Source organism: Oryx dammah, unplaced genomic scaffold (assembly GCF_014754425.2).
Source record: "Oryx dammah isolate SB20612 unplaced genomic scaffold, SCBI_Odam_1.1 HiC_scaffold_28, whole genome shotgun sequence".
NCBI lineage: Eukaryota > Metazoa > Chordata > Mammalia > Artiodactyla > Bovidae > Oryx > Oryx dammah.
Genome location: NW_024070212.1, coordinates 12,277,053 through 12,302,141, shown reverse-complemented (window position 1 = coordinate 12,302,141; position 25,089 = coordinate 12,277,053). Strand labels below are relative to the sequence as shown.

The 25,089-nt window shown below is 41.6% G+C and overlaps 1 protein-coding gene across 1 annotated transcript in view; it reads right to left on the bottom strand.

The window, feature by feature from the left end:
* The window catches only part of FCRL4 (Fc receptor like 4), a 53,215-nt gene extending 29,457 nt beyond the window's left edge, over positions 1 to 23,758 (bottom strand). The window contains 1 exon segment of the mRNA XM_040229911.1: positions 23,575 to 23,758. Within this exon segment, the coding sequence (XP_040085845.1) occupies positions 23,575 to 23,758 (184 nt within the window).
* Between the last annotated feature and the right edge of the window lie 1,331 nt (positions 23,759 to 25,089).

Here is a 25,089-nt window from a genome sequence, read left to right as displayed (position 1 = left end):
CCTTTTTTCTCTCTCTTTAGAGGTTTGTACAGATATACTATGTCCCCAGCAGGTAGGAGACTGTGTTTCTCTTGAAGAGAATAGGAATCTGCATTATCCATGTTCCTGGGAAGAGCCTGGGATTGGGGAAATGGGGACTTGGGCAGTGGGTCTTATTCTAGGGAGAAGGGAAAACTTCCTTTGATGGACACAGTTTCATTCCTTGCCACATCAAGTAAGCTGCGCCTGCTAATACAGGCAGCCCTGTGGTCAGGAGGAGACACATCTTGTCAGGGTCTTTCTGGGGTTGGGACGGAGGCAGTGGGTTCTGAGATTACCCACGTCTACTGGCTGACACTCTGTATTTTATTTCGCCATCAAAGAACTTCTAAGAAAGCTTTGTCAAGTTATGACCTCCTCCCAGTTATTTGTGGGAAAAAGTCTGTATCCGCGGCACTGAGGGGGAGACTCTTCTGGGAAGTTTCCTGGGACACTGTGCGTCAAGGGGCAGTGGCTCCTGCTGGCTGGAGTTAACGGACCATAATCAGCTCCCTGGAGAGAGGAGACTTGAATGAATCCTCAGGGACTGCCAAAATTCCTGGAAACAGCTCCCCAAAGAGGCCTGGACTTTCTGCTAAGTAGTAGGATAGGGACTCAAAGTCATCATGATCTGAGCTTATGAACAGAGAAATATCTATAAAGAATGCTGAAGTTTGGGATGAGTTGGTTGCACTTGCTTAGGGGCAGTGCTTTGTCAGGGGCTTCCCAGGTGACTCGTGGTAAAGAAGCTGCCTGCCAATGCAGGAGCCACGGGAGATATGGGTTTGATCCCTGGAGGAAGAAATGGCAACCCACTCCAGTATTCTTGCCTGGGAAATCCCGTAAACAGAGGAGCAGAGCAGGTTGCAGTCCATGGGGTCACAGAGTAGGAGATGACTGAAGCAGCTGAGTATGCAACTGATCTGTCAAACTGGGGGAAATATGGAGAAGCCAGCAAGTTGTTTGCACCTCAACCTCCCCCACTGAGGTAATAGTTTATTTCTCTTCTTCCCCCATCAGGAGTCTATGCATTCTGTCAGATCAGCTAGAATCCCGCATCAGATGGGGACACACCTTCTCCTTGAATTCTATGGCATATATCCCAGGTCCTCCTCCAAGATCATCCAGCATAACAGCAGGTTTGGTCCGGGAGTGTGACCCGCAAACTCTTAGGGTCAGAGTCCTAAGACGTGTTTTTACCTGCCCGTAGTCCTCAAGAAAAGGATGTGGGCACGACAAGGTCCCTTTTGACAAATATTTGAGATACAGGATGGCTGTTAGGACATCCAGAAATGTAAAAGAGAAAGGAAAAGAAGGACTTACCAAGTGGTCCACTGACTGGAGCTGCTGCAAGAGAGGAAAGAGTCAGGTGTCAGCACAAGGCGAGGAGTCCCAAACCATTTCACCCTGAGAGCCCACCTGCCACTTTCAACTTCCACCCAAAAAGAGGAAAAACATGCCTACATCCACCCACTCTGGGGAAACAAGGTGATGTCATGGCCAGAGTCTCAGGCTGCAGACTCAGACGGAAACAGGTTTGAATTTTAGCTGTGTGACCCTGGGCATGCTACATAAAACCTCTAAGGCTCAATTAATTTCTTCATCTGTAAAATGAGGACCATCAAAGTGACCTCGAGGCCTTATTTTAAGGAGTTAAATTAGTACGTCGTCAGTTAAGTGTTGCTAGAATTATTTTTTAACATAATTGTGGCTGCTGCTGAGGCTTAGCTTTTTGCTATCTTCTTGCCTGGAGTGTTATTCTCCTACCTCAGTATGAAGCAAAAGCAAATTACACCTATGCATTAAAGCCCAGATGAAATCTCACCTCTTCCATGAAGCCCTTTGAGATACCTCTATGCCACAGAACCATCACTTTTCTTTTGACTTAGAACCCCTCCCACTCAAGTTCACATGAAATCCTCAACTGGACATGCAGTATGGGGCAGTGTTTAAAAGCATAACTACACTGTCAGAGTAGAGGTTTGAATCCTGACTCTGCCACTTAACTGGGGCATGAAACTTAAGGCAAGACGTCATCTCTTTGCCTTAGTTTCCTCACCCATAAAACAGGATTTACAGCAGTTCTGGCTCTTCGATTGTTAGAGAATTAGATACATTAATACAATGAGATATTCTTAGAAGACTATCTGACACAGGGTTACCAGCAATAATTAATTATCATCACATATTATCCTATAATCCATTGTGCAATATTTTTCTTGTATTGCCAGGTCAAATACTCTTTTGATTTCCTATCAGAGTGTCAGTTCTTGAGGACAGAGGCTCTGTCCTCCATGTTCTGCATCCTCTGCACTGCCCAACACTGTGCTATGCCCCATATGGCCACTCATTCACTATTTACTGAGATCCTATAATGCACCAGTCATACTAATAACTCTTCCCTTCTTAATTAGAGCCTGGAGATATAGCTGAGAACAAGACAAACACGTTTAACAAAATTCATTGTACAAATGACTGGCTAGTCTTTATTTCCCAAAGCTTGAACTACTAGAGATTCAGTGTCTCATTTGGATAGATATTAGCAAGTAACACAGAAGCAGGGAAGCAAAATCAAAGGAAAACTTCTCACTCTCTTTGCAAACATTAGAACAGATTTGATATTTTAATACAGAGAAAGAAGTAACTATTCTCAGCAGAAGATCATTCTACATCAGTCCATGGTCAGAACATGGTCTTTTCACAAGGGACTCAGTTCATCTTTTACTCCTGGTCTTCGTGATCTGTGATTAGAGAGGTAACAAAATCTAATTGTAGTTTTTTTTAACATGGAAAAATAAGTCCACTTTTTGGAAAGTAAAAGGAATTTTTCAATTAGGCAATTAAAAGCAAATGAGGAACATATTTTTGGAAATAATTTTTTCCCTATCATTCCATTAAATTGATATCTTTCTCCTTTGTTCATTTTCTGCGGTTCTAAATGGGAGTAAAATCTCTTTTTTCAGCAGCCAGCCCAGAGAAGCCATTTGCCTATGGAGAGACTCAGTTTTCCCAGTGAACAGAGACGTCCCCCCACCACTTACCAAGGACCAGCAAGGATGCCCACAACAGCACGGAAGCCTCCTCTAGCATCCTGAGGAGCATCTCATAGGAGACAAGCCAGTTCCCAGTACTGGAGAGTGAGTTCAACAAGTCTCCTCTCTGAGTATAGCTGCTCAAATTAATGAAATGAAAAGGGGAAGTGGAGGAATCCTTCTTTAAATACCAAATAGCACATTACCCTGTGTGAAAAAATCTCAACGATGAAAGTCAACATTTGATCAAAATATTTAAGAACTGCTCAGATATCTTGGTATGAATAGCTTCTCAAGGCTTTAGTTGTCTTATTCTCAGATATCTTGGTATGAATAGCTTCTCAAGGCTTTAGTTGTCTTATTTTCAGAACCCGCCAGACTCTGTCTTCTGAGAAAACTGTAACCTATCCTCTCTGCTACCAGATATCAGGTAAGATTGCAATCCCAGTTGAGATCCACATAATCCAAGCATGTGGCTGTATCATTCCAGTGTTCAAAAACTTCCCATTCAATGCAGAAATGACCCTTGACAAACTCTACTGGGCCACCTCCAGATAACCATCTATATAGGACGAAATATCTGAATCATAAGACAACTTGTACCTTGTCTGACCTTTATGAAAATACCCTGGTTCATTTGTCTCAAATGAAGATACAGACTGATCTGAGTGAGAAGGTTGCAAAGAATAAATTATAGCCCCATCATGCTCTTCCTGGAGAATGGACTGTGAAATTTTTGATTTAAGATCCTAGAATCCAAAATTTGCTATAGGAATATCTCGACCAATATATATTAATTACATAAGTATAACTCGGTTGGTAAAGAATCCGTCTGCAATGCAAGAGACCCCGGTTTGATTTCTGTGTCGGGAAAATCCACTGGAGAAGACATAGGCTATCCACCCCAGTATTCTTGGGCTTCCCTTGTGGCCCAGCTGGTAAAGAATCCGCGTGCAATGCGGGAGACTTCGGTTTGATTCCTGAGTTGGGAAGATCCCCTGGAGAAGGGAAAGGCTACCCACTCCAGTATTCTGGTCTGGAGAATTCCATGGACTGTATTCCAGGGGGTTGCAAAGAGCTGGACACGACTGAGCCACTTTCACTTCAGGCATAGTGCCAGGTGCCAGGAGAATAGTGGTAAGCAAGACTCGATAAGCTTTCATCCTAGTGGGGAGACAGTAAAGCCAACAGGAAGTTAAATAGAATGAAAAGTGCTCTGATAGTTTAGAAGGAGAGAAACCTGGCCCAGTTCTGGAGAATCAGAAGTTCCCCATGGAAGAGACATCCAAGTAGACTGAGAGATGAGCGTGGCCAAAGGTGGAGGCAGTCACGTCACCGTCATCATCACATTCATAGTATCTGTAACTAAATGACCCCTGGCCTTCTTAGGAGGAGGAGATAACAGACATGGGATGAATTAGGTGAATGGCCCATATTTTTATCACAATCACATTTTTCTATATAAATACAGTTGTTTTTCTAATTAGGAATCGTACTGGATATCAATTCTAGGCAATGTCCATGACCTTAGAAGTATCACAAAATAAATAAATGCATCCCCTTTAAAGACTTTGTAAAATGTTGTAAGGATCAAAGTATTCATAGACACAAGACACCATGGGAACATCAAGAGTGTCAAGGTGGCACTTAGGTCCTTTATCACCTAGCTCTGTGACCTTTCATCTTCCAACTGTCGCTATTTGTCTCAGGAGGGGTGAGGCATGGATTCAGATCTTGTCTCCACCTCTTATTAATTGTATGACTTTGGTCAAGTACTTAACCTATTTAGGTCTCAGATTCAACACTGGTAAGAACAAGATAAATATAATATTCACTTAAAGGGCTTCCCTAGTGGCTCAGACAGTAAAAAAAACTGCCTGTAGTGCAGGAGACCTGGGTTCAATCCCTGGGTCAGGAAGATCCCCTGGAGGAGGAAATGGCAACATACTCCGGCATTCTTGATGGGAAATCCTATGGACAGAGGAGCCTGGCAAACTACAGTCTATGGGGTTGCAAAGAGCTGGACATGACTGAGCGACTAACACTTTCTTTCAGAGGGGATGTTGCTATTGTCGTGTGTATGAATGCAATAATGATGTAAAACTCATGGCCCAGAGCTAGGCACAATGGAAGCATTCAATAAATCACTATTATTATTTTAGGGCTATGAACTAGAAAGCACTTTATAATTGACACAATATTCTACAAAAAGTATTTTACACTAAATACTCCAATATTATTGATTCTGGGTAGAGGGGAAGCTGAAATCCATCTTCTGTTTTCTTATTTTTGGCATCAATTTTGATGAATGAGGGATATTCAATTAGCAAATAAAATTTTATATTTATGACATTACAAAAGATGTCCAAGCACAAAAATCACATTGACAACCACTATATAAAAATTTACATAGTTTAAGTCAAGTACTATTTTTGTTGTGTTTAAGTCATTGCTATAAATGCATGTTATTGTTATCATAACTATAGTTTCATTTCAAAACATCAGCAAATACCATAATTTATTGGGCAGTTGCTTAAACAATCAAGAACAACTTTTAGATTTTATATTAATGAGAAACAGTTATATTTATATTTATTTTTACTGACAGTAAATATTTATATTTACTGACAATGTAAGAAACTGATCTTTTTCATGTGTGAAAAAATATTTAAAACTCTGCATTTTAAAAATTAATTAAATTTTGGAATAATCTTAGATCTACAGAAAATTGCAGAGATAGTACAGAAGTTTCCTATGTATCCCTCATCCATTGTCTCATGTTATAATGGTACATTTATCAAAACTAAGAAACCCTGATTGGTATATTACCTTTTAAAAATTTTTATTGGAGTATAATTGTTTTATGACGTTTTGTACAATGAAGGAATCAGCCGTATGTACACATGTATCCCCTCCCTCATGAACCTTACTCCCACCCCCACCCCCATCCCACTCCTCTGGGTCGTCACAGAGCACACGCGGAGCTCCCTCGGCTGTACAGTAGCTTTGTCCCACTAGCCATCTATTTTACACATGGTGGTGTGTGTATATGTCGATTCCCAATCCATCCCCCCTCCCCTTTCCCCACTGTGTTCACATGCCTGTTCTCTACCTCTGCATCTCCATTCCTGCCCTGCAAATGGGTTTACCTGTACCATTGCCTGGAAAATCCATGGACGGAGGAGCCTGGAAGGCTGCAGTCCATGGGGTCGCTAAGAGTCGGACACGACTGAGCGACTTCACTTTCACTTTTCACTTTCACGCATTGGAGAAGGAAATGGCAACCCACTCCAGAGTTCTTGCCTGGAGAATCCCAGGGACGGGGGAGCTTGATGGGCTGCCATCTATGGGGTCACACAGAGTCGGACATGACTGAACCGACTTAGCAGCAGCAGCAGCAGCAGTACCATGTTTCTAGATTCTATATATATGCATTAATTTTAACTTCACACTTTACTCAGATTTTACCATTTTTTCCTTTAATATCCTTTTTCTCTTTGTAGTATCCAATCTAAGATACCACATTACGTTTAGATATTTCTGCTTCGTCTACCCTGGTCTGTGACAGCTTCTCAGTCTTTGTTTTCCATGACTTTGGCAACTTTAAGGATCATTGGCCAGATATCCTATAATGCTGTTTCATCTGCGTTTATCTGATGTTTTTCTCAGGATTCGACTAGGGTTTCGGGTTTGCAGAAAGAATGCCACAGTGTGCTTCTCATCACTTCGTATCAAGGGATACACAACATCAACACGTCTTATTGCAAGTACTGCTTATCTCAGTCACTTGGTTATGGTGGTGTTTGCCAGTTTTCTTCAATGTAATGTTACTGTTTATCCCTTTCCATCCCTTTAGTGTTTGGAAGCAAGTTCCTAAGTCCAATCCACACTCAGGAAGTGGGGTTGAGAGGGTGTTAAGTTCCACTTTTGTAAGGAAGATTTGTCTTTTGGTCCCTATTATTTATTGATTTGTCTCTGTGTGTTCATTCATTCATTCAATCTTTGTTTATATCACTATGAACTCATGTGTATTCATTTTATACTTTAGGTATAATCTAATGCTACTTTATCTCATTGCTTAAAATATTTCTGCTTTGGCCATTGGGAACTCTTGCAATTGAGTCTCGGTATTTCCTTTTGACATGCATTGTGCTATAGGGTGAAGCTGGGGGTGGGAAGAGAAGGAGGAAGCTGCAGGCTTGGGACCTGCAACCAGAGCTTGCATTTCTTATGGTGTCATGTTCCAGTATGGAATTCCAAAGATCCAAGGAGTTTATATTTGCTAAAGTAAAATAAAAAAACATATTTTACTATTTCACTAGATTGATTTATAATGTTTAAACCTCTGCATATATACAAGGAAGGCCTTCATTTCTACTCTTGTCTTGGATGACACATGTTAGGGGGCCCCTACTTATTTGGAAGAGAAAGTGAAAAACTGATCTACTGATTTTGCTTACATATAGAAATTAACTTTCTTACTACTTCACTTCCATTGGCCAAACCATTTTGAGAAAGAATCAGCAAAATAAAAATTATAAAACCATAACTTTTAGTGGGACTGTTAAATTTTCTAAACCAAACAATTCACTGGCAGACTGTATATTAAAGATTTTAAAAATCTAGATACTAAAATAAGGCCACCCATCACTGGTAAACAGCATTAAACTATGCCTTTGGTTCTAAATTTTGTCTGTAACTACACATTTTTAGCTGCAACTGCACCTCACGGAGAAGGCAATGGCAATCCACTCCAGTACTCTTGCCTGGAACATCCCATGGATGGAGGAGCCTGGTAGGCTGCAGTCTATGGGGTCACTAAGAGTCAGACACTACTGAGAGACTTCACTTTCACTTTTCACTTTCATGCATTGGAGAAGGAAATGGCAATCCACTCCAGTGTTCTTGCCTGGAGAATCCCAGGGACGGGGAAGCCTGGTGGGCTGCCGTCTATGGGGTCGGACATGACTGAAGTGACTTAGCAGCAGCAGTAGTCTGTTTCAAGGGGTGTGAATTCCAAACCTATGAAAGTCAAGCAAGCAATGTAGGGTAAAGAAAGTCAGGTGTGAGAAAAATCAATTGCCATAATGCATTAAAAGTTTAATTATCTTATTCTGATGAGCTTGTTTGCAGGACAGCAATGGAGATACAGACATAGAGAACAGACTTAGGATACAGGAGATGGAGGGAAGGAAAGAGTGGGACAGATGGAGAGAGAGTCGCCTGGGAACACATACACTACTGTATGTAAAATAGATAGCCAGTGGGAATTTGCCGTACAACTCAGGGAATTTGCTGTATATCCAACAATCCTGTTTCTAGATACTTATCTGAAGAAAATGAAAATGCTAATTCAAAGGCATTATGGACCCCTGTGTTCACTGCACTATTATTTTCTCTGGTCAAGATATGAATATTCCCTAAATGACCATCAGTAGATGAATGAATGAAGAAGATGTGATGTATACACCCAAGGAAGCATTATGCATATGTATGTATGTTTATATGTATATATGGATACATAAACACACAAGGAAATACTACTTAGGCATAAAGAAGAATCAAATCTTGCCATTTGTGACAATATGGGTAGATCCAGAGGGTATTATGCTTAGTGAAGTAAGTCAGACAGAGAAAGATGAATACTGTATGATTCACTTATATGTGAAATCTAAGAAACAAATGAACAAATGTAACTAAACATAAATAGTCAAAGATAGAGAGAAGAAAAAGTGGTTGACAGAGGGAAGAGGGTTGAGGGGAAAGAAATAGATGATAGTAAGAAACAAACTTCCAGTTTCAAAATAAATGAGTCATGGGCATGAAATGAACAGTGTGGAGAATATTGTCAATAATTATGTAATATCTTTGTATGGCAACAGATGGTAACTAGATTTATCATGATGATCATTTTGAAATGTATGGAAACATCAGATCACTATGTTCTATGACAGAAACTAATTGTATTGTAGGTCAATTATACTTCAAAAACAAACAAATGCATAGAGATGTGGTCAGATTTGTAGTTACCTGAGATGGGAGAGGGATTTATGAGGGGAAATTGGATAAAGGTAGTCAAAAGATACAAATTTTCATCAAAAGAAAGCAAATTTTTTTTCATCTAAGATCTCAGACAGCATGTGGGATCTTAGTTTCCCAACCAGGAATCAAACCCATGTCCGCAGTGTTGAAAGCACACAACCTTGACCGCTAGACCACCACAGAAGTTCCTCTATTTCTTTAATTTTGCACTTAAATCAGATAATAAATGTTTACTAACCCTATGATCATTATTTCATGGTGTATGTAAGTTAAATCATTATGCTGTACCACCTTAAACTCATATGACGTGTGCGTGCATGTTCAGTCACTCAGTCGGATCTGACTCTTTTGGCGACCCCATGGACTGTAGCCTACAGGCTCCTCTGTCTATGGGGTTTCTCAGGCAAGAATATTGGAGTGGATTGCCATTTCTTCCTCCAGGGGATCTTCCCAACCCAGAGGTCAATGCAAATGCGTATTTGCATTTCCTGCATTGGCAGGGAGATTCTTCACCACTGTGCCACCTGAGAAGCCTAAACTTATACAGTGCTGCATGTCAGTTATATCTTCACAAAACTGGAAGAAAAAAAGACAAATGGTCACAACGTTCAGTTTTGTTGTTTTGTAAGGTTAAATAGCTATTTGCAAATGTAAGCGTCTCTGATCACGGGTAGAAACTTTGCCCAGTGGTTTTCATAATCAGGAGAAGGACTTAGATGTCTGGAATTCTGGTATTCCTACATTGCCATATTTGTTTTTCACTGTTACATTGCCTTACTGTTTAGTTATTTCTATTTGAAACTCTTGAGCTCAACTATCACGTTCATTGGAAAAGGCCAATTTAACCATGTTAGTTTATTTTCAGACATTTTTTTCTAAATTTACTTTTCAACTCCATAATTAGAGTTATATAGTTTGGGTCATCCCTTTTATTTCTAGAAACTGATTTCAGTCAATGGGATCACAGTTTTGGGGAATTATAATACTAATGGGGCTTCCCAGGTGGCTCAGTTGGTAAAGAATCTGCCCGCAATGCAGGAGACCCCAGTTCAATTCCTGGGTTCAGGAAATTCCCCTGGAGAAGAGATAGGCTACCCAGTCCAGTATTCTTGGACTTCCCTGGTGGCTCAGATGGTAGAGAATCTGCCTGCAATGCAGGAGACCCAAGTTCAATCCCTGGGTTGTGAAGATCCCCTAGAGAAAGGCCACTCCAGCATTCTTGCCTGGAGAATCCCCATGGACAGAGGAGGCTGGCGGGCTACATGTAGTCCATGGGGTCACCAAGAGTCGGACATGACTGAGCGACTAAGCACAGCACAGCACATAATATTAATGAATGTTTCCCTGAGAAATAGTGTTTAAATGTATTGAATCATCCACTAAAAAAACAAGTATTTGACCTAATCTTTGGTGGGGAGCCAAGGTCGATGACATGAATGAGTTTCTTTCAGTTCTCTATGGTATCATGTCACAAGTAAGTCACCTAAAATTCATGTATGAATGACATGTTACTCTGCCTCTTTATTCATCAAGTAAAATGGCTAGTCTTTCTGTGATCCTAATCCCAAGAATATATCTGGCTTATGGTTTTAATTATTGAGTTTGAGATGTGTTCTGTTTCAGCATAGAGTGATTTCTTATGAATGGTGCAATGATCAAATTTAGTTCCTTTTCATTGCAAATCATAAGTTCAGTATTAGCACTGACCACTGTAAGAGCACATTTTTTACTAATTTTGACCAGGCTATATTCAACTTTGGGCTTCCCAGGTGGCTCAGTGGTAAAGAATCCGCCTGTCAATGCAGGAGACGCAGGTTATGCAGGCTCCATCCCAGGGATGAGAAGAGCCTCTGGAGAAGATGAGGGCAACCCACTCCAGTATTCTTGCCTGGGAAATCCCACGGACAGAGGAACCTGGTGGACCACAGTCCACGGGGTCACGGAAGAGCCGGATACAACTGAGCGACTGAGCACATATTAACTTTTCAAGACTTGTGGTAGATGCAAAAATAGCCACAAACTCTTCCCCAACCTGCATCTGTGACCTTATAATGTGACTTGGTAACTTCTCTCATGAAAGAGAGGAATCTGTTTCTTTATCTTTTGAATACCGTATGGCCTAACGTCTTGCTTTGGCCAATAAAAAGTGGCAGAAGCAATGATATGAAAATCATGAATGTCTCAAGAGGTTTTGCATGCTTCTGCCTTCACTGCTTGAACCAGACAGCCCAAACCCAATCACCAGGTGACAGCAGAAATGCATAAGAGAACCCAGCCAATAACTGTTGAGCACTGCCTAAGCCAAAACAGCTGTCGAGAAAAACCCAAGCCAAGTAACTCTATTGCCAAATCATAAGATAAATAAATGTATGTTGATTTAAACCATTAGTTTTAAGGTGATTCGTTACACAGATTTACTATCTGATGGCTTTCCTTGGTGGTTCAGTGGTAAAGAATCTGCCTACAATGCAGGAGACACAGGAGATGTGGGTTCGATCCCTGGGCTGGGAAGATCCCCTGGAAGAGGGCACAGGATTCTTCTTGACTGAAGAATCCCATGGACAGAGTAGCCTGGTGGGCTACAGTCCAGTGGGTCACAAAGAGTCAGACACGACTGAATCGACTGAGCATGCGTGCATGCACTATCTGAGGTGATTTATCTCAATACACTATTAGCATCAGGACCAAAACTTTTAGTTCCATCTTAATTCTTAAAGACATTGAAGTAAATAGTTATTCCAGGTGGTGGTAGTATTTATATTTATACTTTTATAAACTGCTGTAAAAATGCCATACATTGGTTAAAAATTTCACACACTTATCCTTTCAGCTCTTCAATCATATTTTCAACTTCCTGAACATCAGCCAATGCTTAATTCCCTTCAGGAAACACAATATTTTTGCCCTCAAGAAACATTATTTTATAGATTTACCCTCTGTGAAAGTTCTTGTACTTGGAAAACTTTTTGTTTCTTATTGAGCATGTAGCTGCATTTCATAGTGGTAATATTTAATTTATGAACACTAAAAAGAGGCCCTCTTTAAAGTTCAGCCTTTTATTTTTTAGTTCATTAAGTTCTTCAATGTGCATCTTCTCTAGCCTGTCATAATTCTTGCTATAGTCTGTTTTACAGTAGTAACTTTATTTGTATCTAATCCAAAAAGACACTTTGGAAGTTCCCTGGTGGTCTAGTGGTTAGGATTTGGCACTTTCACTGCCAAGGCCTGGGTTCAATCCCTGATCAGAGAACTGAGATCTTGCAAGTCATAGGGCTTGGCCAAAAAAAAAAAAAAAAGACACTTTATTTGCATGGATACGTAGAACATATATATGGGTCAGTTGGTCATATTTTAAGATGACTGAGTTAGTGGTGCTAGCAGACTCTTGTCATTTGCTTTATTTGATGTCTTGAGTACAACACACTGTTCTTACCATCACTTTGATTTCCTTTTAGGTGGACTCACCTGATGCATGGTCTTGGTGAGGAATAGTGCAGTGTCTCCTTTTAAAAGCCCAATGAACAAGACTGTTCCATCCTCCATTCCTGTGCTGTCAAGAGATGGATGTGCGACCCATGTTCAGACTGTTAGTCCTCGACCCCAGGACTTTGCAGCTTGAGCTGGTGGTATTAGGGTACGGGGTTGCTACGTGTACAGATCAGTGTGTAGATCACATTTCTGTAACATGACATTTGCTGTGGTCTCTACTGCTTGGGCCACTTACTCTCTTGTTCCTATCCATTTCCTAAGCCTAGTCATTCCACTTTCTGAGTCGCTAATATATTTTCAGTTAAATATCCCCATTTTGAAACATAAGCCAGAACTGGTTTCTGTTCTAGAACAAAAAACCCTGACTGAAATATTATCTGAAGACTGGAGAAGAGAAGTGGGCTTTCTGTAGCCTACTCCATTGATTACACTATATGAGCGTATGTAGGGTTCTTTGCATTTGCCTGTGTTTGGAAAAAGGTGGTAGCAGTAACATGGATAAAACTCACTAAAGACCTCTTGATAAATTGTATTTTGGAATGTCTGTAAGGAACAGTCCTTTCCATAACAATGATGATAATAGCAATCACAATATTAAAATTACCACTTATTATATGCCTTCTTTACAACTGGCATTTATTTCTTAGACGTTCTCAATCTTACAACAGCCCTATAAGAACAATTACTCTCATTTTATAGAAAAGATAACTGAGGTTCAGAGAGGGTAATAATTTCCCAAAGTTAGACAAGTGGTAAAAAATCAATCAGCATTCCCATCCAGTCCAAATCTTGTATTTTTGCCCTGCCATGTCACCTCTCTTCCAAAAACAGAGAAGATTCTAGCCCAGAATACCTTGTGAAGTCTCTGCAGTTACCTTTTAACCAGTAGAATTTGCATAGATATAGCAAAAGGGACATGACTGAGAAGGCTAAGAAGTCTCATGATCTGCTGTCTGCAAGTTGGAGGCGCAAGGCAGCCAGTAGTATTGTCCTAGTCCAAACCTGAAAGCCTGAGAACCAGGGGACCCAATGGTAAAACAGTCTGAGTCTGAAGGCCCAAGAACCAGGAGTGCTGATATCTGAAGTCAGGAGAAGATGGATGTCCTGGCTCAAGCCTTTTCTTCACCTTTGTGTTTTAATCTTGTCCTCAACAGATTAGGTGATGCTCACCTGCATTGATGAGGCTAGGTCTTTACTCAGTCTTTGATTCAAATGCGAGTCTCTTCGACAAACACCTTCACAGATACACCCAGAAATAATGTTCTACTAGCAACATTGGCATCTCTGAGCCTAGTCCTGTTGACAAAATTTGCCATCATATGCCTCAACCTAAAGTGGTTTTGTTTTCATCTGAAGTTGTTTGTCAGATTTTTATTTTTTCTTTTCTTTTTTTTACCTTCCTTTTGTCTATGACATATTAGTTCTGCAGACACCAGGGGCTGTTTTGACCCACCATTCCTCTTTTTAGAATTTATTTTCTTCCCTTTATTTTCCTGAAATGTATGTCTTGCCTACTTTTCCTAAAAGTTTCTGGAAATGTTTCAAAGATTTAATTTTTTTTTTTTAAATTTAAGCCATTTCAAAGATTTAAATTTTTTCCTTCAATAAGCAAAGAGTCTGATCGTGGTATACGGCAGAAAGTGAAGGTGGAGACAAGGAGGACAGGACAAACTGTGGTATTTGGGGGACCATGAACTCTGAAAATTTTGGTATAAAAGGAGAGAGGCAGGTTTGTGCTTTAGAGACAGTGTAATAAACTTTCTGTAATGGCAGAATTATATTGGTCTCAATTATTTTGTATTTCATGTTATGGAAAACTCATTTCATAACTCTTTAAAATCCCTAGGACTAAGGATTAAATGGATTCTGGAAAGAATAGTCCCACTCAAATTGCCTAAGGAAGTCTATTTTATTCTTTTAAATTTATGTAAAGTTGAAAGTTAATCCATTGATAGAAACAGTATTAAGAATTAATTGGGGTTTTGGTCAGGGAGAATGAAAAATAGAAGGTGCAGATGGAAGAGGGAAACCCTTTATACCTAGGAACTTAATGGCTTTAAGGCAGTTTCTCATATAATGAAGCTACATTAATGTAATACAATGTAGCCTGACTACATAGTTGCAGTAGAGGCAGATGAATATAAAAATATACCATTGACACAGAATCATTGTAACCGTTTGTTTTTCACAACTAGTTTTCTAGCCAATTAGAACTACTTACACCACATTATTATGTTTAATTTGTTGATTTATTCTAACCTCATGAAGTAGATGATGACATTACGATCATCAGTAATATGATGATCAAGGCTTGAATGCATGTCAAAAGATTAAAAGTGAAGAAATGGGGTAAACTAGTAAAAACAAATCATGAGTGAACATGACATGCACACCAGAAGGTCTTGCCTGATGGTAAAGATGCTTGAAAGGTTATCTCCTCCCACTGCTTGCCAAGTTGAGGGCCTTGGTCACAGTTAAACCTAAGAATTGTGGCAAAGTTTCCCCAAGAGGGTCTGTGACTTGCAGCCAATGGCCTGGGTGCAAGGCTACCGCTCACTCTGTGTGTGCAGGTGCTGACTGCTTAGCCGCCCTCAAGGGATTTGGGGGCAGCCCCTACTCACGAAGGTTCCCTCTCCCTCGTGTCCTGTCTGTGACCTGGTTCTTCCAGCTGAGGGCCCTATACTGGCTTCACTGTAGTATGGTATAGTCTGGGTGAGAGGGTGAAGAAAAAAAACTGGAAAGACGGCTCCAACTGCCAACCCTGGTCCCTGAAGGAAACACAAGGTCTGGGTCATGAGCAGGTCATGAGGACAATATTCGCATAACCTTCTCTAGTATCCTCAGAAAAAATTAGGGTTAGGGTTAGGGTTAGCCTTGACTGTGGGTTAGGGTTACTTCTTAGCCTTGACTTTCCTTGCCGCTGTTCAGTCTGTAAGTCATGTCTGACTCTTTAAGACCCCAAGAACTGCAACATGTCAGTCTTCCAAGTCCTTCACTATCTCTTGAGTTTGCTCAAATTCATATACATTGAGTTGGTGATGCTATCTAACCATCTCATCCCCTGCCACCCCCTTCTCCTTTTGCCTTCAAACTTTCCCAGCATTATGGTCTTTTCCAATGAGTTGGCTCTTTGCATCAGGTGGCCAAAGCATTGGAGCATCAGCTACCTACTTCAGCATCAGTCCTTCCAATGAATAGTCAGGATTGATTTCCTTTAGGATTCACTGGTTTTCCCTCCTTGTAGTTCAAAGGGCTCTCAAGAACCTTCTCCAGCACCACATTTGAAAGCATCGGTTCTTTGGTGCTCGGCCTTCCTTATGGTCCAACTCTCACATCCATACAGGACTACTGGAAAAGCCGTATGGACTCTATGGACTTAGCAAAGTGATGTCTCTGCTTTTTAATACACTGTCTAGGATTGTCATAGTTTTCCTTCCCAAGGAGCAGGCATCTTTTAATTTCGTGACTGCAGTCACCATTCCCAGTGATTTTGGAGCCTAAGAAAAGAAAATTTGTCACTGCTTCCACCTTTCCCCTGGCTATTGGCCATGAAGTGATAGGACCAGATGCCATGATTTTAGTTTTTCTTCTGTTGAGTTTTCCTTGATGAGTCCTGACAGATAATTATCCTTATCCTTGAAACAATGACTGATGACTCCTAGGAGAGAAGCACATGGGTATCCTGGTGGGTACTTCAAGACACCAAAGATCTGAGTCAGGGTCAAGACATGCCTGTAGGATCTGTTCTGACTCACTGCAAGTTCCTCTCAGGCTCCTTTCACACTCAGACCTGCTCAGTGGGGCTGCTGGGGACTGTCCTTTCTCCACTTCAGAAGAGACAACACAGAAATTTTGAGGAGGAAAAAACTCATAAAGAGAAATGAAGTTAATGCTTTTTTGAGGGACTACTGTGTCTCATAAACTGAACTACATGTTTTATTGAGGGAGAATAAATACTGGGACAAGACAAGCCAGGAACATGGAACCCCTTTGCTTTCCAGATGTGTTCCTAGGTGCTCTATTGGGGAAAAAATTAGAAAATTAAAAAGAGGGGGTGGGGGTGGGGTGCTTTTATCCAGTCCTTAAACTTCATCCCTCAGGATTTCTGCCTCTCTGCAAGAGACACAGAGGCTCTGAGAGATATGGCCATCGAGAGAGACCCACATTCTCTTCCTATGTGCAGAGTGATGATGCTGTCAGTGTCAAGGGGCAGAAGTTACTGCTCTGGAAATCTCTGCTGTGTCCAGCAGCCCACTTGCAAATACAGAAGCACTGCCCCAAAGCTCACCTGCACCCTTCGGTCCCTACTGGGTGCTCTAGACATGGGAATGAACCATGCGCAGACACAGTGGATTTACTGAAAACAGGGGATGAGGTTAGACAGGACGTGGAGGTCAAGGGCTCACAGAAGCTCCTTTTCCCAACCACATGCTTCATACTTCCCTTGACCACTCCAGTTGAGTCTTAGAGGAACCTGGTATGTTAAGGACATCCCTACAAGCCTCACCTCATTGGTCCTTTCCGTATACCTTTCCTTACCTGGAGACCTTATCTAACAACCCTTACTCATTCACCATTGACATACACAAGCTCCCGGTCCCTGGCTGGGGCAGATGAACTGGAATAGAGGCATTTCTTCAGACCTGAGCTGAAGGATTTTTGAAAGCATAGAAACAAGTGTCAGTGCTGGGAACAGTCAATTAAGAGGGGAAGAAAGGCTGGCAAGGGGGCTAACATGTAGACAGAGTTTCAGAGGATTCAGTACCCAGAAAGGCACAAGGTCTTGAAAGGTTGGTAGACTGTCGCCTGATATACCTGTGCACGGGCAATGTCATGGAGGGCCAGCAAGGGCAACCCCTGACGCCTGGTGGGACCAAAACAAGTCTAAGCTGGGGAAGTCCAGATCAAATTCAGAGAAAAATAATCAGTTGTTTGGAAATGTTCATTAAAAGTATAGCTCATTATCATTTCCTTCAAAGATACAGATTGTGTAAGTATCTTTCTATTATGTTGGGCTAATATCACAGAAAAGATACTTTACTTTCAATAACACATGATTTAATCAGGGGACAAAAAAAATCTTGGACTTTAAACAAAGTTTTATTGTCTCTGATGTACCTCACAATTATATTGTCACATCTAAAATAAAGATTCCTGTGCATTGCTGTTGACCAAAGCAGTTCAGAAAAAGTTCAAAGTCTGAATGCGATGAAGTCTTGGACAAAAAAACTTAGTAATATCCATGAAGAAAATGGGATGCTATTATGTGAATATATATCAGTTACCATCACCATGAGGTTTTAGTTTATATTTAAGCAGTGTTTCTTTTTTGTGTTCCAAAATATGTCATAAAATAGTGTCTTAAATTTATAGCATCTTTGTATAGATTCTGGTGCCAGAATTCTAGTTTCAAAACTAGACTTTGTCACTTTTTAGCTGTGTGATCTTGACTAACTTACATACCCTCTCTGTGCTTAATTCCCTCATATATAAACAACACTCTATATGATCAATTAACATGTCAAGCATAAGAACCAAGTAAGTGCTATGGTAAGAACTGGCTATTATTATCAGCAGGAGCTATGGTATTTCATTATTATCTCTGAAAGCAGAGTTGGGAGGAGAGTTAGACTTCTCAGATACATTGACAAATGAATTGAAATGTGAAGAAGTAGAAATCAGACAGGAATAGAAGGTGAGGGTAGTAGAAGGGCTTGTTCCTGAGGAAACGGTTTGAGCTTAGTCCCAGAAAGAGGGAGGGATGCAGAATATGGCATGTCCAAATTTCCATTTTTGAATCATTTTCCAAATCTTCCATTTTGAGCTTTGAATAAATCAGAAGGATAATGCCAGCATCTTTAGCACACAGGACATACACACAAGATACTGAATAAATGAACCAACACACGAAGGTGGACTAGACATAGAGGCCTCACCTGTGGGGACTGACACCAGAACCTGATCCTGTGAGGCAGAGAAAAGCAAGTGTCCTCCAAGGGGAAGCTTTGTCTCAGATGGATGTGACGTAAGAGGAGTCTACTCATTTCACATATCCATAGATGATGGTCTGGAAGGCCCCGTGCTGGGAAGTTTACACTCAGGATAAGCATCCTACATTCCACATGACCGCTGTATGTGTATTCCTTAGCAATAAACTCCTGGCTCTGTCCCACTGTGTTTCTAGCTCCCGGCACAGTCCCTGGAGTCGAATTAGGGCTTAATATATGTTAGTGGAATGAATGAAAAATATGAAATGCCTGTCTTCCCAGGGGCAGATAGTACATGCTTTACACACGGAAAATTTAGTGATTTGCCTACTGGCTGTGTAACCTAAGTGAATCACTTGCTTCTCAAGACCTTGGTGTGCTCTTTATGAGCATAGCATAGTTCACTGTGGTTGGGTCACTTTAGGTAAATTACTCACCATTCCTGTATCTCAGTTTCTGAATTTGTGAAATGAGGAAAACAGTAGTAATAATAAAAAGTGAAGATTTAATTAGTCACTGCATGATAAGTGATTATAGAAGTATTTGCCATGTGGTAAGCTCTCAATCTTTGTTTCTATTATTTTTGTTACCATTTGTTATTAAATAGCCCAAACTAACCCAACATCTCTATGCATTTGGGTTACTATACAAACACTGATCCTCATTTCCAGAAATTAGAATCAGTAAGTCTGGATTGGGATGGGATATTTGCTGATTTTATGGCTTATTCTGCTGTGCAGCCAGATTTATTGGCTCCAGAGCCATGCTCATTGCTATGGGATGCCGTCTCTATAGACTGCAAAGTGAATGACATCCCCATGTGAATACCATGTAGTGACTCTGACCTGGTTTCTTCCAGTCCTAGGTTGTGGTTCTGTTCTGTATCCCAAATAGGCACAGTTCAGAGTAACCTTGTGACATAAATTTAGTATATATTTGATGTTGAAATTAAAGCAGCCACAATTTTGAATCCTTGAGGCTTTTTAATTATTTGGCCATCACTGATTCACTTATACAATCTTGCCTGGAAGGTTTAAAAAGTTATACTTAAATTAAATCCATATGAACTTTAATAGGTACCCTCAGCAGGCACAGTAGTCTTCACCCTTCTAGAGTCTATATTCTCCCTTCCTTTGTCCTGCAGGTAAGGCACTTTGAAATTTTCTAGACATCCTTTAGGGACATAAGATCTTCAGCCAATTGTTTGACGTACGCCAGGCTCTCCTTGTCCTTCTGGTTAATATCTTCATGGAGGTCTTCTGCAGTCTCTTGGTACAGGGCATTTTAACAGACTCCTTTCATGCCTAGGGGACACTTAGTGAGGGCTGGGATCCTTTTCCCTCCCTGTGTTAATTAGGATTTTCCCTAAGTTTATTATTTGCCTTTATGTGAGCTTACTGAGTATCTGGAGGGCTCTTCAGGGTGGAAGTGCATCCTTGGCACCAATATGCTGGGAGTCCCCAATGCATCTAGTGAGTGCATTATGTCATAATATTACAAGAGCCTTTTTTAAAAAAGGTAAAAGAACTGGAAAAACTTCTCAAAGAGAAACATCAAAAGCCTCTCTTGGGATGAACAGCTCTTCTTATGCCGTAAGAATTGAAAAAGGTAATTGGAGGTAGGTGAATTGGAAAAGAAATGTGATTATTTTATTGTGGGTAAAGGACCTAGCCTATAGTAATTTTGGAAAAGTGACTTCTTGGAGTCAAGGTAGTAATGGCTAATTGTCTGTTGTCAAGTTCTTAGCTGGCTTTGTGTGCTCAATGAAACCTTCTTTTGATGGGAGGCATGCATGCATGCCAAGTTGCTTAGTCATGCCTGACTCTTTATATCCCTATGGGCTGTAGGGTTCCACCAGCCTCCTCTGTCCATGGGATTCTCCAGGCAAGAATACTGGAATGGGTTGCCATGCCCTCCTCTTGGGGATCTTCCTGACCCAGGGATCCAACTCAAGCCTCCTGCATTGCAGATGGATTCTTTACCACTAGCGCTACCTGGGAAGCCGACAGGAGAGGCACCACTCACCCATTATATGACAATTGTGCTTGGTTCATGAGGTCTTGGTGAAGCTGACTTGTCCTTCCTCACTCTGGTGAAGGGAGGGTTGTGTGCCATTCATGCCCTAGGCCGGCTCAGCCCAAGTTCTTAGACTTCTGCAGCAGCAATCTGGAGCCTGAGCATTAAACAAGCAGCAGGCTTGGAGCAGCCAGAATTCTCCTGCTACCAACAGAGCAGTCTAGGACTGGACTCTGTGTGATTACAAACTAAGGCAAGCAAGCTGTAGCTAACTTCCATCTATTTATGTTTTCCATGGTCTTGATTCTCTATTTGCACTTCATTCTCTGTTGATAGTTTTTTGTCACAAGCTTTCTCATGAAGTGAATTAGGAATATAACTAAATGAAAAAATGGAGTGAGACATTTTATATAAAATGACTCAGAATGCCTCTGTGAAGGCAAGGAGAGGATGCATGAATATCTCCATTTTCAGAGAAAGAAAATGAAACTCGGATCAAATCATTGTCATGGTAGGTTTTTGATATATCCCACTCAGCAAGTGGCAGAACTGTGGCTAGAACTCATCTCTTTTCTTCCAGCCCAAAGCTCTTTCTATATTATATTACACATTATCATATACAGTTATACATAGTACAGTATGTTATATTTTAATTAAATATCAATTATACTATACTTAGTATATCCATTGTATTATAGTCTATTGTTGCTATTCAGTTGCTAAATCATGTCCAACTCTTTGGGACCCCATGGTCTGCACTGCACCAGGCTTCCCCATCCTTCACTATCTCCCAGAGTTTGCTCAAACTCATGTCCATTGAGTCAGTGATGCTATCCAACCATCTCATCCTCTGCTACTCTCTTCTCCTCCTGCCCCACGAACTGTAGCCTAACAGGTTCCTCTGTCCATGAATTTTCAAAGCAAGAATACTGGAGTGTGTTGCCATTTCCTACCCCAGGGGTCAAACCCACATCTCTTGTGTCTCCTGCATTGGCAGGTAGGTTCTTTACCAACTGTGCCACCTGGGAAGCCCATTATAGTCCATAGTAGTTAGACTACTCAGATTCTTTCTTTTAAAATCTAGCTCCCTGTTGTTTTTCCCCTGTTTATGCATCTTCATGGAAATTGTTTCTCACTGAGAGTTATTTTTTCAGAGTTCTATTGAAGAAACAAATGTAAATGTGCAATCAATACTTTCTTGGAGGGCTGAATTGCTTTAACTGACAGTCTCACCCATTGGGTGGCAGCTTCCAGGCTACCTGTGTGCCGTCTACTCCACCAAAGCAGCATTTCTGAGAGAGCAATAAAGAACAAAGGCAGAAGTTACAAACCTGACTTCCTCTGGAACCTGAGGTTAAAAAAAAAGAGAGCAGCAGTTGCCAGTAAACCAAGCAGAGATCCCCCCAGCCCCTACCACCATCACTGAAGCCAGAAGGTGGCTCTTGTCCTCTGTAAACCCTGAGGATAGAGGCCTGGGACTCAGGCTGGAATCCTGTGGATATTGTGGGGGAGGGGTGTGAGGTGGGGATGGGGCAGAGGTCTCAGTGAGTTTTGCCTTAGCTAGAAGTGGTGAAGTGGATGTGCAATTATTTGTCTGATGACCCGAAGTGTAGTCCACTCTTCTCAGGTTAGTGTGCGGCTGGCTGTTAACCTTCACAATTCTAGTCTCTGCTTCCCATACAAGTCACTGAGGAATTTCAAACATTTTTTCTTTCTTTTTCAGTTGTGGAATCTCAGTTCCCCAAATAGGAATTGAAAGTGGATCATGGCAGTGAAAACACAGGCCTGGGGCATGAGGGAATTCCTAAGGAACCCTAATCTTCTTCCTTTTCTTTCTTTCTTTATTTTTTTAAATTTATTTTTTAACTGGAGGAAAATTGCTTTACAAACTTGTGTTGGTTTCTGCAGTGAAGAAGGAATTCATAAGGCCTGGACTTCATCTTAGGCCTGTTCATGCTGATCATGCTCGGCCACCTTTCCAGTGGATTCTGAACTCTGTGTTTAGTGCCTATGAAAATAACAGAAGGATAAGACCCCCTCCAGACAGGGGAACCTTGAAGATCATATCTAGGTCACTCATCGCCTAAGAAAAAAATACACTAATCACCCCTTTCTCCAGACAGGCCATAAATGTTTCTGTATCTGTCGGAGTGTAACCTCGGGTTTATTGATTATTGGCTAACTGTTTGACCACATGAGCACATAGCACATGAATCATGGGGTTATTGGGATTGTATTTTCCTTGGTTTATGTAAATCTCAAGGAATTTGGGGTGGTGGGTTCAGACATGTACACATGGGGTATAAAAGATTTTCACAAATGCTGGTTGGGGTCCTTGGCTAAGAGGAGACTCTGCCTTGGGCCCACCGATGTAATAAACTGCACTCCACTATCTGCATTGCCCTTCTGGGTGAGTTTGTTTCCCGGAATGCGTGGCTACAACAGCAATACAACATGAATCAGTCATAATTATACATATATCCCCTCTCTCTTGAGGCTCCCTTCCTCCCCTCCTGCCATTCCAGCCCTCTACATCATCACAGGCCACCAGGCTGCTCTTCCTGCATTATATAACAACTTTTCACTAGCTATGTGTTTTGTACAAGATAGCGTATATATGTCAATGCTACTTTCCAAGGAATCCCGATCTTAACCAAATGCCCTTCAGTGGTAAACAAACAAACAAACAAACAAACAAACAAAAACCCACCTGCCAATGCCAGTGCTGGAGATGTAAGAGACTTGAGTGCAATCCCTGAGTCAGAAAGATCCTCTGGAGAAGGAAATGGCAACCCACTCCAGAATTCTTGCCTGGAGAATCCCATGGACAGAGGAACCTGATGGGTTACAGTCCATGGGGTCACAAAGAGTTGGACATAACTGAAATGACTTGGCACACATTGACTGGCACACTTGTCTTTCCTCTAGAAGGGAATCCCATAGCCCTGGCTCAAGTAACCCACAAATGATATTTAATAGTGGTGCCTCACTCCACTGGGCCCCCAGGCCGTTGTCAGTCTCAAATAATAGTTTCCAGAATGTTCTGTGGTCAGAGAAGTTGAAGGACACTCCTCCTCCAAAAGGGCCTGAGCTGCCCAGGGCGACATCCTCATGATAAAACTGATATGGAATTGGGGGAGAGCCTCTCTGGGTTTCAGAGTGAAGCTTCACCATGCCCCTCCCCCAACACCACCTGGGTCCCTGGAGCTCTGAGGGCGAGGACAGGGCAAGACATTGGACCTGAAGGGGAAAATGGGCGGTCAGAGGGTGTCTCTTTGGCTTGACATCTCACCACCTACCCCTGCCTCTGTCCCCACATTCCAGATTTAATCCTTAGAGCAGGGCTGTCCAACAGAACTTCCTGTGATGGTGGAAATGTTTGACATCTGTGCTGCCCAGCAGACTACTTACATATGGCTGTTGTGAACTTGAAATGTGACTAGTGTGAATAAAAGAATATATTTTTAATTAATTTAAATGTGGGGCTTCCCTGGTGGTTCAGACAGTAAAGAATCTGCCTGCAATGCAGGAGACCTGGATTCGATCTCTGGGTCAGGAAGATTCCCTGGAGGAGGAGATGGGGAACCCACTCCAATATTCTTGCCTAAAGAATCCCATCAGAGAAGGCAATGGTACCCCACTCCAGTACTCTTGCCTGAAAAATCCCATGGACGGAGGAGCCTGGTGGGCTGCAGTCCATGGGGTAGCTAAGAGTCGGACACGAGTGAGAAACTTCACTTTCACTTTTCACTTTCATGCATTGGAGAAGGAAATGGCAACCTACTCCAGGGTTCTTGTCTGGAGAATCCCAGGGACGGGGGAGCCTGGTGGGCTGCCGTCTATGGGGTCACACAGAGTCGGACACGACTGAAGCGACTTAGCAGCAGCAGCAGAGAATCCCATGGACAGAGGAGCCTGAAAGGCTACAGTTCAGGGGGTCGCAAAGAATCGGACACTACTGAGCAACTAATAACAATTTAAACGTAAATAGCCATATGTGACAAGCAACCCCTGTATTGAATAGCACAGGTGTAGAGGCATTTACCCTAGAGCTATGAGGATGAATTCTAGGAAGCTTGCTGACTGCAGCAGTGTTCTTTCACCTTACTATCTCTTCCACCTTAAAGTGAAAAGTGAAGGCACTCAGTCATGTCCAACTCTTTGTGACCCCATGGACTATAGCCTATCAGGTTCCTCTGTCCATGGGATTTTCCAGGCAAGAATACTGGAGTGAGTTTCCATTTCCTTCTCCAAGAGATCTTCCCAACCCAGGGATTGAACCCGGGTCTCCTGCATTGTAGGAAGATGCTTTACCGTCTGAGCCACCAAGGAAGTCTTCTACCTTACTATCTTCTTTTTCTACCAGATTTGTAGCTCCCCTAAGGCAGCTCTTTATTTTGGAAGGTCTGTTTTTGTCAGAAAAGGTTTAGCTCTTCATAGCTCTGGTTGCTATGAGCACCTTAAAGTGTTCTCACGATCCTATAGAATCCCTGAGCCTTATCTGA